Source organism: Serinus canaria, chromosome 22 (assembly GCF_022539315.1).
Source record: "Serinus canaria isolate serCan28SL12 chromosome 22, serCan2020, whole genome shotgun sequence".
Taxonomy (NCBI): Eukaryota; Metazoa; Chordata; class Aves; order Passeriformes; family Fringillidae; genus Serinus; species Serinus canaria.
The window spans coordinates 321,315-337,870 of NC_066335.1; the positions used below are offsets into that span (position 1 = coordinate 321,315).

Genomic DNA, 16,556 nt, shown 5'->3' on the forward strand with positions numbered 1-16,556 from the left:
CTGAGCATCACATCTCTGAGCATCACATCCCTGAGCATCTCTGAGCATCCCTGAGCATCACATCCCTGAGCATCACATCCCTGAGCATCACATCCCTGAGCATCTCTGAGCATCACATCCCTGAGCATCTCTGAGCATCACATCCCTGAGCATCACATCCCTGAGCATCACATCCCTGAGCATCACATCCCCCCCGTCCTGTCTTGTCCCGTCCTCCAGCCCCAGGCCCCATGGCTGTCACTGTCACTGTCACTGTCACTGCCAGCTCTGAGCTGTGACCTCGCCAGGAGAGCAAACATCCCCGAGCCCAGCGAGGCACGTGGGCCCTGCTGCTGAGGGGTGGTGCTGGCTCTCCCTGCCCTTATCTCACCCATGGGATGGGCAGGGGCTGGGGGTGGTGCTGGCTGTCCCTGTCCCTTTGTCCCCACAGGAAGGGCAGGGGCTGGGGGTGGTGCTGGCTCTCTGTCTCCCCCCGGGAAGGGCAGGGGCCGGCTCCATGGAGCTCGGCAGCCCCTGCACGTCCTCCCGTCCTCCCTCCCGCTCTCCCTCCCAGCCCCAGCGGCTGCGGGAGGGATTAACGCTCTACACCTGCAGACCCGGGGCTGGGGAGAAGGGGGAATGCAGGAGGAAGGGTCTGTGCCCCCTGACCTCACCAGGGCGGTCACTCAGTGCCTCAGTTTCCCCAGCTCTAAGGCAGGGCAGGTGTCTGCCTCCCTAAGGGGCTGTGGCCATAGGGTTGGACATTTCAAATCTTGAACTTTGAAATTGAGTCCTTTTCCTCCCCTGAGGGCTCAGCTCAGCCCCTGACCACGTGTCCCTGGCCACAGGGCACTGCGAGCCCCCCACCCCACAGGGATGGCTCAGGGATCATTCCATAGGTGCAGTGAGCCCCCCGCCCCACAGGGATCATTCCATAGGTGCAGTGAGCCCCCTGCCCCACAGGGATCATTCCATAGGTGCAGTGAGCCCCCCACCCCACAGGGATCATTCCATAGGTGCAGTGAGCCCCCCGCCCACAGGGATCATTCCACAGGTGCAGTGAGCCCCCGCCCCACAGGGATCATTCCATAGGTACAGTGAGCCCCCCGCCCCACAGGGATCATTCCATAGGTGCAGTGAGCCCCCCGCCCCACAGGGATCATTCCACAGGTGCAGTGAGCCCCCCGCCCCACAGGGATCATTCCATAGGTGCAGTGAGCCCCCCACCCCACAGGGATCATTCCGTAGGTGCAGTGAGCCCCCTGCCCCACAGGGATCATTCCGTAGGTGCAGTGAGCCCCCCGCCCCACAGGGATCATTCCGTAGGTGCAGTGAGCCCCCCGCCCCACAGGGATCATTCCATAGGTGCAGTGAGCCCCCCACCCCACAGGGATCATTCCATAGGTGCAGTGAGCCCCCTGCCCCACAGGGATCATTCCATAGGTGCAGTGAGCCCCCTGCCCCACAGGGATCATTCCGTAGGTGCAGTGAGCCCCCTGCCCCACAGGGCTGGGTCAAGGAGCATTCCAAAGGCACAATGAGCCTCTCACCCCACAGGGCTGGGTCAAGGAGCATTCCATAGGCACAGCCAGCCATCCACCCCTCAGGGATGGGTCAAGGAGCATTCCTTGGGTTCATGAACAAGTTTTGCTGCAGGGCTCAGTCAAAGCTGCTCATGGGAAGCACGTTCCTGCTGCCGGGGCAGCAAGGAGCAGCTCACGTGTTGTTTTGTGGCCATAAACTTTATCTGACACGGAAGCTGCGGCTGATAGCGCAGCTGGTGAGCTGATAACGGGGGGCTCCCCCCTGCAGGGCCACATGTCCCCCGTGCCAGGAGCCAGGTGTCACCTCCAAGCTTCCTCTTGCTGTTCCCCTGCAGAGCATCCTTGTGACGTGGACGAAGGGGTTCAAGTGCAGCAGCGTGGAGGGCAGGGACGTGGTGTCCCTGCTGCGCAAGTCCATCAAGAAAAGAGGGGTAAGAGCCTGGGCTGGGGGCACACGGGTCCTGGCCGGGACACCTGGGCTCCCTGGAGGGGTTTTGGTCAGTTTTGTCTCTGTTGGGTCAGCCTGTCTCCTTTCCACCGTGTCAGGACTTTGACATCGACATCGTGGCCGTGGTGAACGACACCGTGGGCACCATGATGACCTGTGGCTACGATGACCACAACTGTGAAGTTGGCCTCATTGTTGGTGAGCTGCAGCGAGGGGAAAGATGCCCTGGGGGTGTTTCCTGGGCTCCAGCAGAGCCAGAGGGAGATCCTGCTTCTTGCAGGCCCTGGGGTCTCTGGGGGGAAAAAGAGAGGGGGGGATATCAGTGCTGGAAAATCCAGCATTGTGCAAAGTTTGTTTGCTTGGTTCTTTGACTGCTTTGGTGTGTTGGGCTGTGGCCAGAGGGAAGAGGGGAATAATGGGAATGGGGAGTAATGGGGATGGGGGATAATGGGAATAGGGAATAATGGGAATGGGGGATAATGGGGATGGGGAGTAATGGGGATAGGGGATAATGGGAATGGGGATAATGGGAATAGGGAATAATGGGGATGAGGGATAATGGGAATGGGGAAAGGCAGTGTCCCTGCTCACCCTGTGCCCCTGCTTGGCCCAGGAACTGGCACCAACGCCTGCTACATGGAGGAGATGAGGCACATCGACCTGGTGGAAGGGGATGAGGGCAGGATGTGCATCAACATGGAGTGGGGAGCCTTTGGTGACGACGGGGTGCTCAACGACATCCGCACCGAGTTCGACCGCGAGATCGACATGGGCTCGCTCAACCCTGGCAAACAATTGTGAGCAGATTCTTGGCTCGGCCTCGTGGTTTGCTCTGCATTGTCCATCCTCCCACAGTTACTGGGACTGGGGAGGTCAGCCCAGCTAACTGGGTCAGCATGTCCTCTGCCACCGGTGCAGAGAGGGGCTGTCCTAAACCTGGGCCGTGTCCTAAACCAGAGCTGTGTCCCAAAGCAGGGCTCTGTCCCAAAGCAGAGCTGTGTCCCAAAGCAGAGCTGTGTCCCAAAGCAGGGCTCTGTCCCAAAGCAGGGCTCTGTCCCAAAGCAGGGCTCTGTCCCAAAGCAGGGCTCTGTCCCAAAGCAGGGCTCTGTCCCAAAGCAGGGCTCTGTCCCAAAGCAGGGCTCTGTCCCAAAGCAGAGCTGTGTCCCAAAGCAGAGCTGTGTCCCAAAGCAGGGCTCTGTCCCAAAGCAGGGCTCTGTCCCAAAGCAGGGCTGTCTGCCCCACCTGCTGCCCTTGTGACCCCTCATGTGAATAATTCCTGTTCCCTTCCTGTCCAGCCAAGTCCCCCACCAGCCCAGGCAGACACCCTCACCTAACGTCCACATCCCAATCCTACAGATCTCCCATTCCCCACAGGGCTGCTGTGGCCTGGGGGGCATCTGGGGGTCCCTGTAAACTGACTGAGCCCCTCCAGGTGGCCACGAGTTCTCTTTGCAGGATGATGGTCGTGTCCACATGGCCTCATATGCTCAGTGATGGGATAGACTGCTCTGGGAAGACGTTACCCAGATTCTGTTTGGGATGGGAGGCTGCCAGGGGGTTTTCAGGTCAGCCTGTGGCCACCTCGTGGCACACACAGCCAAACACACAGATTGTTTAGCCTGGAGAAAAGGAGGCTTGGGGGAGCTTATGGAGAGAGAGGGGAGGTTTAGGTTGGATGTTTGGGAAGATTTCTGCTTGAGTCAGGTGTGGCACAGGCTGCCCAGGGCAGTGGTGGTGTCACCACCTCAGGGGGATCTAACAGCTCTGTGGATGTGGCACTTCGGGTTAGTGGTGGCCTTGGCAGAGCTGGGGAATGGCTGGACTTGATCACCTTGGAGGGCTTTTCCAGCCCAAACCATTCCCTGATTCCACGCCATGCCTCCCCACGGGCAGGTTTGAGAAGATGATCAGCGGGATGTACATGGGGGAGCTGGTCAGGCTCATCCTGGTGAAGATGGCCAAGGACGGGCTGCTCTTTGGGGGAAGGCTCACGCCAGATCTGCTCACCACGGGCCACTTTGAGACCAGATTTGTCTCTGCCATTGAGAAGTAAGTAGGATCCAGGGGTTTCCTGGGTCCCAGCCCGTGGACGGACCGGCACCGAGCCAGCCCGGGCCACCACCCAGCAGAAGCTGCGCTGCCAGGCACGAACCCCCTTTTGTCCTTCCAGGGAGAAGGAGGGGCTGCAGAAAGCCCACGAGATCCTGAGCAAGCTGGGCCTGGAGCCATCGCACGAGGACTGCGTGGCCACGCTGCGCATCTGCCAGATCGTGTCGACGCGCTCGGCCACGCTCTGCGGGGCCACGCTGGCTGCCGTGCTGCGCCGCCTGCGCGACAACAAGGGCGGCGACAGGCTGCGCTCCACCGTGGGCGTGGATGGCTCCGTGTACAAGAAACACCCCCAGTGAGTGTGGCACAGGGATGGGGACAGGGACAGGGACAGCCACAGGGACAGGGACTGGGACAGGGACAGGGACAGCCACAGGCTGCGCTCCACCGTGGGCGTGGACGGCTCTGTGTACAAGAAACACCCCCAGTGAGTGTGGCACAGGGACAGGGACTGGGACTGGGACAGGGACAGCCACCGGGACAGGGACAGGGACAGGCTGCGCTCCACCGTGGGCGTGGATGGCTCCGTGTACAAGAAACACCCCCAGTGAGTGTGGCACAGGGACAGGGACTGGGACAGGGATAGGGATGGACACAGGGACAGGGACAGGGACAGGCACAGGCTGCGCTCCCCCGTGGGCGTGGACGGCTGTGTGTACAAGAAACACCCCCAGTGAGTGTGGCACAGGGATGGGGACTGGGACAGGGATAGGGATGGACACAGGGACAGGGACAGGGACAGCCACAGGCTGCGCTCCACCGTGGGCGTGGATGGCTCCGTGTACAAGAAACACCCCCAGTGAGTGTGGCACAGGGATGGGGACAGGGACAGGGACAGCCACAGGGACAGGGACTGGGACAGGGACAGGGACAGCCACAGGCTGCGCTCCACCGTGGGCGTGGACGGCTCTGTGTACAAGAAACACCCCCAATGAGTGTGGCACAGGGATGGGGACTGGGACAGGGATAGGGATGGACACAGGGACAGGGACAGGGACAGCCACAGGCTGCGCTCCACCGTGGGCGTGGATGGCTCCGTGTACAAGAAACACCCCCAGTGAGTGTGGCACAGGGATGGGGACAGGGACAGGGACAGGGACTGGGACAGGGACAGGGACAGCCACAGGCTGCGCTCCACCGTGGGTGTGGATGGCTCCGTGTACAAGAAACACCCCCAATGAGTGTGGCACAGGGACAGGGACTGGGACTGGGACAGGGACAGCCACCGGGACAGGGACAGGGACAGGCTGCGCTCCACCGTGGGCGTGGATGGCTCTGTGTACAAGAAACACCCCCAGTGAGTGTGGGACTGGGACTGGGACAGGGACAGGGACAGCCACAGGGACAGGGACAGCCACAGGGACAGGGACAGCCACAGGCTGCGCTCCACAGTGGGCGTGGACGGCTCTGTGTACAAGAAACACCCCCAGTGAGTGTGGCACAGGGACAGGGATGGGCACAGGGACATGGATCTGGGGACAGGGACAGGGATCTGGGGGTGCTGGGGACAGGGACAGAGAGGGATCTGCTGCTGCCAGCAGTGCGCACAGCTCGGCACAAGAGAAGCGGCTCCAAATATCCCCTCAGGCCCCTCGCTTGGATGCCAGGGGGTCCCCAGAGGGTCCCACTCAGGTGCCCTGTCCTCCTCCTCCCCAGCTTTGCCCGTCGCCTCCACAAGACCGTGCGGAAGCTGCTGCCGGACTGCGAGATCCGCTTCATCCGCTCGGAGGACGGCAGCGGCAAAGGGGCGGCCATGGTGACAGCCGTGGCCTACAGGCTGGCTGCACAGCACCAGGCCCGTCAGAAGATCCTGGAGCCCCTCAAGCTGAGCCACGAGCAGCTGCTGGAGGTGAAGGAAAGGATGAGGATAGAGATGGAGAAAGGGCTGGGCAAGGAGACGCACGCGGAGGCAACGGTGAAAATGCTGCCCACCTACGTGTGCTCCACTCCCGATGGAACAGGTGATGTGTTCCCTGAAAAACCCCTGCGTGTGAGCCCGTGCATGTCCTGCATCCCTGGCAGGGGCTGGATCCTTTGCTGTGGCCGGTTCCTCTTTGTGGTGGGAGTGGCACAAACCTCCAGTTTGGTACTGGGCAGAGCACTGAGCCTCCAGGACGTTCTGCACCTGACTTTACACAAAGCCTGACTCTCCACGAGTCCTGCCACAGCATTCTCTCCACCCTCATCCTGGGTTGTGCTCCTGGCCTTTCCTGTGGCTTGGGCGAGTGCCTGACCTTGGCTCGAAACTTGTGCGGGTCCTGAGGTCCAGGAGCCAGACTTCAGTGATCCCTGTGGGTCCCTTCCAACTCAGGTTTATGATTCGAAGCCTCACCATCACAGAGTGTGGAGCAAACCTCTCCATCCTCTTCCTTCCTGCAGCCCCTGTCCCTACCTATCCCCGGCCATGTCTCCATTTCCTCCCCTCTCCCTGGAGGAGGGCAGGTCCCTTCCGTGCCCCACCCTGGCTGCCCCGTGCAGGGATCTCTCCTGATGATCCTCTCTTGGCTGCAGAAAAGGGAGATTTCCTGGCCCTGGACCTGGGAGGGACCAACTTCCGCGTGCTGCTGGTGCGCGTCAGGAACGGGATGCGGCGCGGCGTGGAGATGCACAACAAGATCTACTCCATCCCCGTGGAGATCATGCAGGGCACGGGAGAGGAGGTCAGCGTGGGCAGACAGAGGGGCAGGGGCCTCTTGCCTGGGCTGGCTGCAGCAGGGCTGACCACGGAGCTGCTTTTGCCTTTCCAGGGAGCAAAGGCAGGAGTGGGGAGGGCTGGTGCTCTCCTGGCCTTGCAGCAGCGAGCTGTGCCCAAGGCTCTGGAGTCTGGGGAGCTGGAGCTGGGTTTTAGGTTAGAAATGGTGTTATTCCCAGACATGAGTGAGCCTCCCCGAATCCCACACACTCCACAAGGGCAGATAAGCATCACCCCCGTTTCCCAGATAGGGAAACCACAACACAAGCAGTGAGACACCTTTGGAAGGAGTTTTGCAAAGCACTCCAGGCAGTGCCTGGGGACTGGGAGTATCCCCAGCAGGCTGGGCTGGAGGGCTCTGGGGAGCCCTTGCAGAGGGATTGGATTCCCATGTCACCTCCCTGCTGGCCCCCACCCCTCCAGGGACCTGTGGGTGGAGATAATGCAGGGATTTGGCCACGCTTTGGGTGGGGAAGAGGGTGAACTGAGCTTTCTGGGGTTGCTCACCTCCCACAGTGCAGCTGAGCCACGTCCTGCTCCGTTCAAAGTCCTGGGAGCGATTTGAACGTTCCAGCAGGCCTGGGAATGGGTCAGAATCCCCAGAAATTTGGCTTCCAGCTGGGCCCTGGCTGTGGTGGTAACTCTTCCCTTTGGCTTTGCTCGCCCAGCTCTTTGACCACATTGTCCACTGCATCTCTGACTTCCTGGAGTACATGGGAATGAAGGGCGTGTCGCTCCCGCTGGGATTCACCTTCTCCTTCCCTTGCCAGCAGAACAACCTGGACGAGGTAACCCCACCCCACCTGCAGCACCCCTGGCTGGTGCCTGGCTGTTCAGGGGACTCACTGGGGTTTTTCCCACAACAGGGAATTCTCCTGAAGTGGACGAAAGGTTTCAAGGCGACGGGCTGCGAGGGAGAGGACGTGGTGGGGCTGCTGAAGGAGGCCATTCACAGGAGAGAGGTGAGCAGCCACGGGGCTGGGAGAAGCTGGGCTGCTCCCACATCCTGGCTCTCTTTGGCATCATTAATTGGCCTGTAAAACAAATTACTGGGCTGAGCTCAGCGTAATGAGTGTCGGAATTTTCACAGCCGCCCTTACTCATCACTTGAGGTTGGATTTTCAGACCCTGGAGCTATGGGCTGGCTCCTGGCCAGGGCTGGAGCAGACTTGTCTGGCCCTGAGCTCAGGAGACACCGGCTGGTTTCCTCGGCACAGACCACCCCGAGCTCCTGCCCAGGGGCTGCTCCTGGCAGGGCTGACCCAGCTGGAGGTGTCTGAGCCCTGAGCTCTGCCTGCAGACAGCTGGGGCTGGGGGAAGTCCGTGGGTGCCTCTGTCTGTGGAGGTGGATGGTCATGGAGGACAAGGGAGAACAGCTTTAAACTAAAAGAGAGAGATTCAGGTTGGGTGTTAGGAAGCAATTCCTCCCTGTGAGGGGGATGAGACCCTGGCACAGGTGCCCAGAGCAGCTGTGGCTGCCCTGAAACCCTGGGAGTGTCCCAGGCCAGGCTGGACAGGGCTGGGAGCAGCCTGGGACAGTGGAAGGTGTCCCTGCCCAAGGCAGGGGGAGAATGGGATGAGCTTTAAGGACCTTTCCAGACCATTCCACAATTCTGTGACTCTGTGACTGCCGCACTCACCAGACAGCCAGGTCCTTTCCCAGCTGGGGAGCAGACTCAGCAGGAATTTCAGGCCCTCCAGGAATAACTCCTGCAATCCATCCCTGTGCAGGAATTCGACCTGGACGTGGTGGCAGTGGTCAATGACACCGTTGGCACCATGATGACCTGTGGGTACGAGGATCCCTACTGTGAAGTTGGGCTGATTGTCGGTGAGAACTGAACGCTCCTTGTGGAGCTCCTGCTCCGTGGTGCCAGCCCTGCCCTGCCCCGGGGGCACAGGAGGTGTCCCAGGTGCCCCTCTGATCCTGCTCCTCTCCGCAGGCACGGGCAGCAATGCCTGCTACATGGAGGAGATGAGGAACGTGGAGCTGGTGGAAGGGGACGAGGGCAGGATGTGTGTCAACATGGAGTGGGGGGCCTTCGGGGACAGCGGCTGCCTGGATGACATCCGGACAGAGTTCGACGTGGCCGTGGATGAGCTGTCCCTCAACCCTGGCAAGCAGAGGTGGGTGGTGGCTTTGGGGGGCTGGAAGGGACCCCGATGGGGCTGAGGGTCCAGGAGCAGAGCTGCCCCACCAGCCCCTTGGTGGATCCAGGGGACGATGAGCAGGACAGCGACGTGTCCCTTGTCCCCTGCCCGTGGGTGGGAGCTGTGCTGCTGGGCTTGCTGAAGGGATTGTACTCAGGGCACCTGGCAGGGCTGGAATCCCCAGCCAGCCCCAGTGTCCCTGCCTGTGCTGATGCCCAGCCTCGTGCTCTCCTGCCCAGGTATGAGAAGATGATCAGTGGGATGTACCTGGGGGAAATCGTCCGCAACATCCTGATGGACTTCACCAAGAAAGGGCTGCTCTTCCGGGGACGGATCTCGGAGAGGCTGAAGACCAGAGGGATCTTTGAGACCAAGTTCCTGTCCCAGATAGAGAGGTGAGCTCCAGCAGGGAGTCAGAGCAGGGATGGAGTGTGGGGGACGTGCCCCAGGGCTGGTGGGAGCAGTTCCACGTGCCTGGTGTGGAGCCAAGGTGATGCAGGATGGTGCCCCACGGGTGAATCAGCGGAGCCCACGTGGCTGTGTGCCGAGACAAGGAGGCTGGCTGGGGCTGGCAGCACAGATGGCTCTTTAACCTCTGCCCTGGGCACAGAGAGGCTGGGGGACACCCCGTGGGTTGCAGGGGTGCCACACTCACAAAGGCACAGGGGTGCCTTTGTCCTGAAACAGCCTCCTCGATCGGGATGGGACTCCAGGCCACGTCCAGGTCTGAAAGCTGAGGCTGAGGGGGGCTGTAGGGCCACCCCGGGCACTGCCCCGAGCCCGAGTGCCCGGGCTGGGCAGGGAGGATCAGGCAGGGGAGGCCGCAGCCGCAGCCGCTCCCTCCCTGACGCTGCCCCCGCCGTGTCCCCGCAGCGACTGCCTGGCCCTGCTGCAGGTGCGCTCCATCCTGCAGCACCTGGGCCTGGAGTCCACGTGCGACGACAGCATCATCGTCAAGGAGGTGTGCACGGTGGTGGCGCGGCGCGCGGCCCAGCTCTGCGGCGCCGGCATGGCCGCCGTGGTGGACAAGATCCGCGAGAACCGCGGCCTGGACTTCCTCAAGATCACCGTGGGCGTGGACGGGACGCTCTACAAGCTGCACCCTCAGTGAGTGCCTCTGGCTGTGCTCCTTGGGCGGGCGGGGGGCTCGGGGGGGAATGGGGGAGGCTTGGAGGTGTTCTGGGGGCCCCAGGGCTGCCAGGAGCTCGCTGACCCAAACCTGAGGCCTGGCAGGAGTCGGCTGCTCCCTAAAGGACACGGGCTGCTCCCTTAGGGACACGGGCTGCTCCCTAAAGGACACGGGCTGCTCCCTTAGGGACAGGGCTGCTCCCTTAGGGACACGGGCTGCTCCCTTAGGGACAGGGGCTGCTCCCTTAGGGACTGGGGCTGCTCCCTAAAGGACACGGGCTGCTCCCTAAAGGACACGGGCTGCTCCCTTAGGGACAGGGCTGCTCCCTTAGGGACACGGGCTGCTCCCTAAAGGACACGGGCTGCTCCCTTAGGGACAGGGCTGCTCCCTTAGGGACAGGGGCTGCTCCCTTAGGGACAGGGCTGCTCCCTTAGGGACACGGGCTGCTCCCTTAGGGACAGGGCTGCTCCCTTAGGGACACGGGCTGCTCCCTAAAGGACACGGGCTGCTCCCTTAGGGACAGGGGCTGCTCCCTTAGGGACACGGGCTGCTCCCTTAGGGACAGGGGCTGCTCCCTTAGGGACACGGGCTGCTCCCTTAGGGACACGGGCTGCTCCCTTAGGGACAGGGGCTCCTCCCTTAGGGACACGGGCTGCTCCCTTAGGGACAGGGGCTGCTCCCTAAAGGACACGGGCTGCTCCCTTAGGGACACGGGCTGCTCCCTTAGGGACTGGGGCTGCTCCCTTAGGGACACGGGCTGCTCCCTTAGGGACTGGGGCTGCTCCCTTAGGGACACGGGCTGCTCCCTAAAGGACACGGGCTGCTCCCTTAGGGACAGGGCTGCTCCCTTAGGGACACGGGCTGCTCCCTTAGGGACAGGGGCTGCTCCCTAAAGGACACGGGCTGCTCCCTTAGGGACAGGGCTGCTCCCTTAGGGACAGGGGCTGCTCCCTTAGGGACACGGGCTGCTCCCTTAGGGACAGGGGCTGCTCCCTTAGGGACACGGGCTGCTCCCTAAAGGACACGGGCTGCTCCCTTAGGGACAGGGCTGCTCCCTTAGGGACACGGGCTGCTCCCTTAGGGACAGGGGCTGCTCCCTTAGGGACACGGGCTGCTCCCTAAAGGACACGGGCTGCTCCCTTAGGGACAGGGGCTGCTCCCTAAAGGACACGGGCTGCTCCCTTAGGGACAGGGCTGCTCCCTTAGGGACAGGGCTGCTCCCTTAGGGACAGGGGCTGCTCCCTTAGGGACACGGGCTGCTCCCTTAGGGACAGGGGCTGCTCCCTTAAGGACACGGGCTGCTCCCTTAGGGACAGGGGCTGCTCCCTAAAGGACACGGGCTGCTCCCTAAAGGACACGGGCTGCTCCCTAAAGGACACGGGCTGCTCCCTTAGGGACAGGGGCTGCTCCCTTAGGGACAGGGGCTGCTCCCTTAGGGACAGGGCTGCTCCCTAAAGGACACGGGCTGCTCCCTTAGGGACACGGGCTGCTCCCTTAGGGACAGGGCTGCTCCCTTAGGGACAGGGCTGCTCCCTAAAGGACACGGGCTGCTCCCTTAGGGACAGGGCTGCTCCCTTAGGGACAGGGCTGCTCCCTAAAGGACACGGGCTGCTCCCTTAGGGACACGGGCTGCTCCCTTAGGGACAGGGCTGCTCCCTTAGGGACAGGGCTGCTCCCTAAAGGACACGGGCTGCTCCCTTAGGGACAGGGCTGCTCCCTTAGGGACACGGGCTGCTCCCTTAGGGACAGGGCTGCTCCCTTAGGGACACGGGCTGCTCCCTTAGGGACTGGGGCTGCTCCCTTAGGGACACGGGCTGCTCCCTAAAGGACACGGGCTGCTCCCTTAGGGACTGGGGCCTTAGTAGAGCTCCCAGGGCTTGGTGGGACCCTTGAGATGGGGCTGGGTTTAGTGCTAAGTGAAGGCACAGCATGGTTGTGTTGTAACCATGGGCTTGGGCTGAAGGGTGGACACTTGGGCTTTCTAAGCTTCATCCCTGACCATCCATCCATCCATCCATCCATCCATCCATCCATCCATCCATCCATCCATCCATCCATCCATCCATCCATCCATCCATCCATCCATCCATCCCTCCATCCCTCCCTCCCCTCGGGGTCTGCATTGCTCTCCCAGGCTCTGTGAAGGCACATTAGGGCTTGGGACTGACACCTTCACCCATGGCTGGTCAGTTCAGAGCCTCTCCCTCTCCTTGCCCCGCAGCTTCTCCACGGTCTTGCAGGAGACAGTGAAGGAGCTGTCCCCCAAGTGTGAAGTGACCTTCCTGCAGTCGGAGGACGGCAGCGGCAAAGGCGCCGCGCTCATCACGGCCGTGGCCTGCCGCATCCGCGAGGCCGGCCAGCGGTAGAGGGAAGCAGGTTTGCCCCAGAGCTTGGTTTCAGCAGAACAGGACGTTTCCTCACCCAACCCCTGCCTCCTCCCTCTGCACACACCCACGCACCCCCTCCCCTCCAAGCAGACTCGTAGCTTTACTCGTTCTCCGGGGCACCACGGCGGCACTGGAGACGCCGTGGGCTCTGTACCAAGTGTTGTCGTAGGAGTTTCCTTGCATGCCATAAAACCAGCTGTGGAGTAAAGCTCACAGTGTCTTTTGGCTTCTCCCTGCATCTCCAGGTGGAGCTGGAGCTGTCCCACCTCTGTCACACCCCACCACTGGCCCTCCCCTAGCAGCAGTAGGGATAACACTCGGATAATTCAGACACTGCATTGTCACTTTAACAGAACCTATTTATGTGTGTCGAGCTGTAGCTGTCCGTGCTGTAGAAGCAAACCTCTAAGATTGGGCTAAAGACCTCCACTAGTCTTTTACCCTGATCAAGGCTGCATTATTTCCATGAAAGTCATGGTAACTCTTAAAGCACAGGGTGCAGAGTGGCCGCGCTGCACTGGAGGTACCACGTACCTCCCTTGGTGAGTGATCCCAGAGAAGTGCCAGGGCAGGGCTGCAGGGCCCCTCAGCCTTGGTGAGAAGTGCCAGGGCAGGGCTGCAGGGCCCCTCAGCCCTGGTGAGAAGTGCCAGGGCAGGGCTGCAGGGCCCCTCAGCCAGCCCCAGCAGAGCACGTGCCTGGAAATAATTGGGGACTCAGGGTCTGATCCCATTTCCTGAGCTGGCACCCACACCCTGAACAGTGGTAGGAACGTGGTGTGTGTAGGGTCGTGTCCCCCCGGGCACCCCCAGCCCTTCCCTGGGGCACGGGTGGGCTCCAGGAGCCACGGGCAGTGTCTCCCCTGCCAAGCCCCAAACCCGTGGCCGTGTCTGCCCTTGGCGTGGAGAGTCTGGTTTGCTTTGTGTCTGTGAAATAGTTCTGCGGCTGCAGCCTTTAGGTGGCACCTGATTTATACACTGTATATTTATGTTTTAAGAGATCTGATGTCTTTTTATGTACATAGTCTTGGGGGGGGTTGTATCACTTAGTTTTAATGTCACCTTTTCATGTTGTCGAAGAAGAGTACAGAGTAATTATTTTCTTTTTTTTTTTTTTTCTTCTGTCGTGTAATTTTTTTTTTTAATTTAAAGTTTTCTTGGGGTAGACTGGAGAAAGAGACCCAAATACCTGAGGACTGCTGTACAAGAGGTTTGGGCATTCTGACTTTATCACCAGGACAAAAGGGAAAGCAGAAAGCCAGGGCGTGCAGGAGCAGCGGGGCCCTGCGGTGATGCTGTTGGCTTCAGGCTGGGTTTGACCTTAGGAGAGGTTTTGTTTTGTCCCCTGCCCTCCCCAGCTGTGCTCTGGAAGGTCACATCCATGGGGGATGGCATAACCCAGGCCCCTGTGCCCGCAGCATCGCCTGTGTGCCACGGCCCAGTGCAGGGATCCGTTTTTGCCAGCAGAAAACTCTGGATGAACTAAAAGCTGCAGGTCTCTGCCTCAGTGAGAGGAGGCAGACAGAGGGTGGGGGGGTTTTCTGTAAATATTAAGCAGAAGTTAATGAAATTTCAGTGATGTACAAAAAAAAAATATATAACTAATAAACCCCACAAACAGCCCTTCAGATTGGAGGATAGAGTTTTTGTCTATTTTTATGTATATTTTTATACTGCTTGGGGTAACCTCATTACCAAAAGTCTCTCTTCTGTGTTGGGGGTCAAGTTCAGTAGCACAGTTTTAAAGGAAAATTACTCTTTTGGGCATTTTAAATGCTTATTTTTTTATAAGCCTCAAGACAATTATAACAAATAAAACCTGTGTATAGAAATGATGTAAGAAACCAAGTTTAGTGGAAGTTTTAGAAGCTGTCAAATAAATATTTGAAGGATGATACAGAAATCCTCTAATCTGGTACCAAGCAGTTTTGTGTGATTTTTTTCCTCAGAAAACCAGCATTTTGCCTACTGGAAAATGGAAACAGAAATCTTTTTAGCTGCTGCACTGCGCAGAGTTGTATTAGTGGCTGTTTTTACTCTTAGCCAGCTGTGCCCCTGCTGAAATCCATAGTGTTTTCATCTGTTAGCCAGTGAAATTTTACAGTTTTGGGGGCAGAATGGAAGGACGGGGATCTGAGCAGGGGACTGACAGGGGGAACGTGGGGAGCTGAGGTGCCTGGCCTGGAGCAGGGTCACCAGAGCCCCCTCGCCTGCCCGGGGTGCAGGAGGGGCTGCAGCTCCCCAGGGCTGAGGAGGATCCCCCTTGTGGGTGGTGGTGCTGGACTTTGGGCAGAGGGACACCCCCCTGGGCCTCCAAGGCTCCCCTGGTGCTGGAAAGCTTCAGCTCAGACTCAGAATCAAGCAGGGTCTGGAATGTTCCCGGTCCAGAGCGTGGCAGGAGGGCTGTGGGTGCAGGCCCACCCTCCCTGGGGCTGCAGGGGGGTTTGGGGAGCCCCTGGGGGGGTTTGGGCTCCCCAGGGGGAGCAGAGCCTCTCCCCAGAAACGTGGCCATGGGATGTTCTGTGAATGTGTTTAAAATGAAGAAGGGAAGATTAAATCCTAAGGACTGATATGAAGGGAAGATCAAACGATATCTGCAGGGACAGACGGACAGACTGCTCAGCCTGATTTGTCTTCCCTGCAGCAAGAAGTGCTGCTTTGTGGGTTTAGGATGGTTCTGTTTTGCTTGGTTGTTCCCATCTGGATGCATTTTCTTTGCTTTCCCGGGGTGCTGGAATGTTCTCTGGCCACGCAGGCAGCAGGGAGCAGAGTCTCTGCCCTTCCCTCCCTGGCAAATCTCCCCTCCCTGGTACTTTGGACAGGATTTTATTGGGCTTTTAAAATATACCTACATCTACATAAGCACAATCAGCAAATTACTGAGACTGGCAAGCAGAATTTGCCTCTTCCCTTCCTGGAGCCCAGGGCTGGGAGGGAGAAGCTGAGTGGCCCGAGGGTATCAGTGGGGCACAGCTCTCTGGCCTGGCAGCAGCTCAGGTGCAGTTTGACCCGAGATAACTCGGTGCCCGCTCTCCTCCCTTATCAGGCAATCCAAACCCATCTGGCTGTCAGAGAGATAAGAGAGTGAAAGGTCCAAGAGCACGGGAGGGGAGAGGTGCAGAACGGTGCCAAGTGCACGGTGCAGGGGCTGTGAGGTGCAAGGTAACAACAATAACCTGCAGTGGGGGAGCCTGCTGTATTGCACTAAATAGTTTATTTAGTTGCTGTTGCAGCCCTGGCCCCAGCCCCCTCCAGAGAAGGAAAACGCCTGCTTTGGGCAGAGCAGTCGCTTGCTCTGGCACAAAAATGGGCACTGAAGGCTGAAAGAGGCAATTCCTGTTCTCAAGGCAATTTGGGGAGAGGAAAATTCTTTTCTCTTGTGACATCCCTGACCAGCCTGAAATCTTCCTGGCCTGAAGCAAAGAAAATGCCTCTCGATGTGGGCCTGGCTCCGTGCGGGCAGGGGAGTCCTAAAGCCAAAGACTGTGTGGCTGCTGGCAGAAACGAGTGCTGTAGATTCACCTGATGTTGTTCTCTCGTGTTTACAATATTTATTTTTAGCAATTGACTGCAATGATATTATATATAGGCTTCCTTATTTTTGTACTTTTCATACCTGAGTGTGGTGTTGTACTGCTCAGCTCCCCTCGGCCACCACTGCTGCTCCTCGTCAGTGACAATAAACCAGAGAAAAACAACCACCACCCTCTGCTGGGCTCAGTGTCGTGTGTGTGGGCCCCTGAGCTCCCCTCTGCCCCCCAGCAGTCCCAGCCCAGCCCAAATCCCTGATGGGAAGGGGCTGTCCCCTGGCACTGGCAGTGCCCCCCGGCCAGGAGGGCACAGGGACACCCAGGACCCCCAGGGATCAAGGGACGGGCTTGTTGCCTGGCAAATCAACACCAAGATGAGTTTCCTGCTCCACATCCCCCATCCTGGTGACACTGGGTGGGTGCCAGCAGGGCAGAGCAGGATCAGGCCCTGGCAGGGGTGCAAAGCCCTGCACAGCTCAGACTTTGATCTGCTGCTTTTAAAAACCCACCTGGATCTGAGGTACCTGCTCCCTCTGCCAGGAACCCTGCTGCTTTCCATGGAATCACTCTTAAGGAGTGGGTACTTCTAA

The 16,556-nt window shown here is 59.6% G+C and overlaps 1 protein-coding gene across 7 annotated transcripts in view; it reads left to right on the forward strand.

The window, feature by feature from the left end:
* Positions 1 to 16,140, forward strand: part of LOC103822724 (hexokinase-2) — a 31,287-nt gene extending 15,147 nt beyond the window's left edge. The window contains exons 5-18 of one of the 7 annotated variants that reach the window (XM_050983094.1): positions 1,859 to 1,954; positions 2,070 to 2,169; positions 2,585 to 2,768; positions 3,865 to 4,020; positions 4,142 to 4,375; positions 5,737 to 6,041; positions 6,592 to 6,740; positions 7,441 to 7,560; positions 7,639 to 7,734; positions 8,504 to 8,603; positions 8,716 to 8,899; positions 9,163 to 9,318; positions 9,797 to 10,030; positions 12,274 to 16,140. In XM_050983094.1, coding sequence (XP_050839051.1) covers positions 1,859 to 1,954; positions 2,070 to 2,169; positions 2,585 to 2,768; positions 3,865 to 4,020; positions 4,142 to 4,375; positions 5,737 to 6,041; positions 6,592 to 6,740; positions 7,441 to 7,560; positions 7,639 to 7,734; positions 8,504 to 8,603; positions 8,716 to 8,899; positions 9,163 to 9,318; positions 9,797 to 10,030; positions 12,274 to 12,418 — 2,259 coding nt within the window. In that variant the 3' untranslated portion in view covers positions 12,419 to 16,140. Of the gene's footprint in view, positions 1 to 1,858; positions 1,955 to 2,069; positions 2,170 to 2,584; positions 2,769 to 3,864; positions 4,021 to 4,141; positions 4,376 to 4,493; positions 4,508 to 4,577; positions 4,628 to 4,739; positions 4,754 to 5,088; positions 5,138 to 5,327; positions 5,378 to 5,495; positions 5,510 to 5,736; positions 6,042 to 6,591; positions 6,741 to 7,440; positions 7,561 to 7,638; positions 7,735 to 8,503; positions 8,604 to 8,715; positions 8,900 to 9,162; positions 9,319 to 9,796; positions 10,031 to 12,273 lie in introns of those variants that run through there. The other 6 variants (XM_050983098.1, XM_050983095.1, XM_050983099.1 and 3 more) reach the window with 6 other exon arrangements.
* The last annotated feature ends 416 nt before the right edge of the window (positions 16,141 to 16,556 follow it).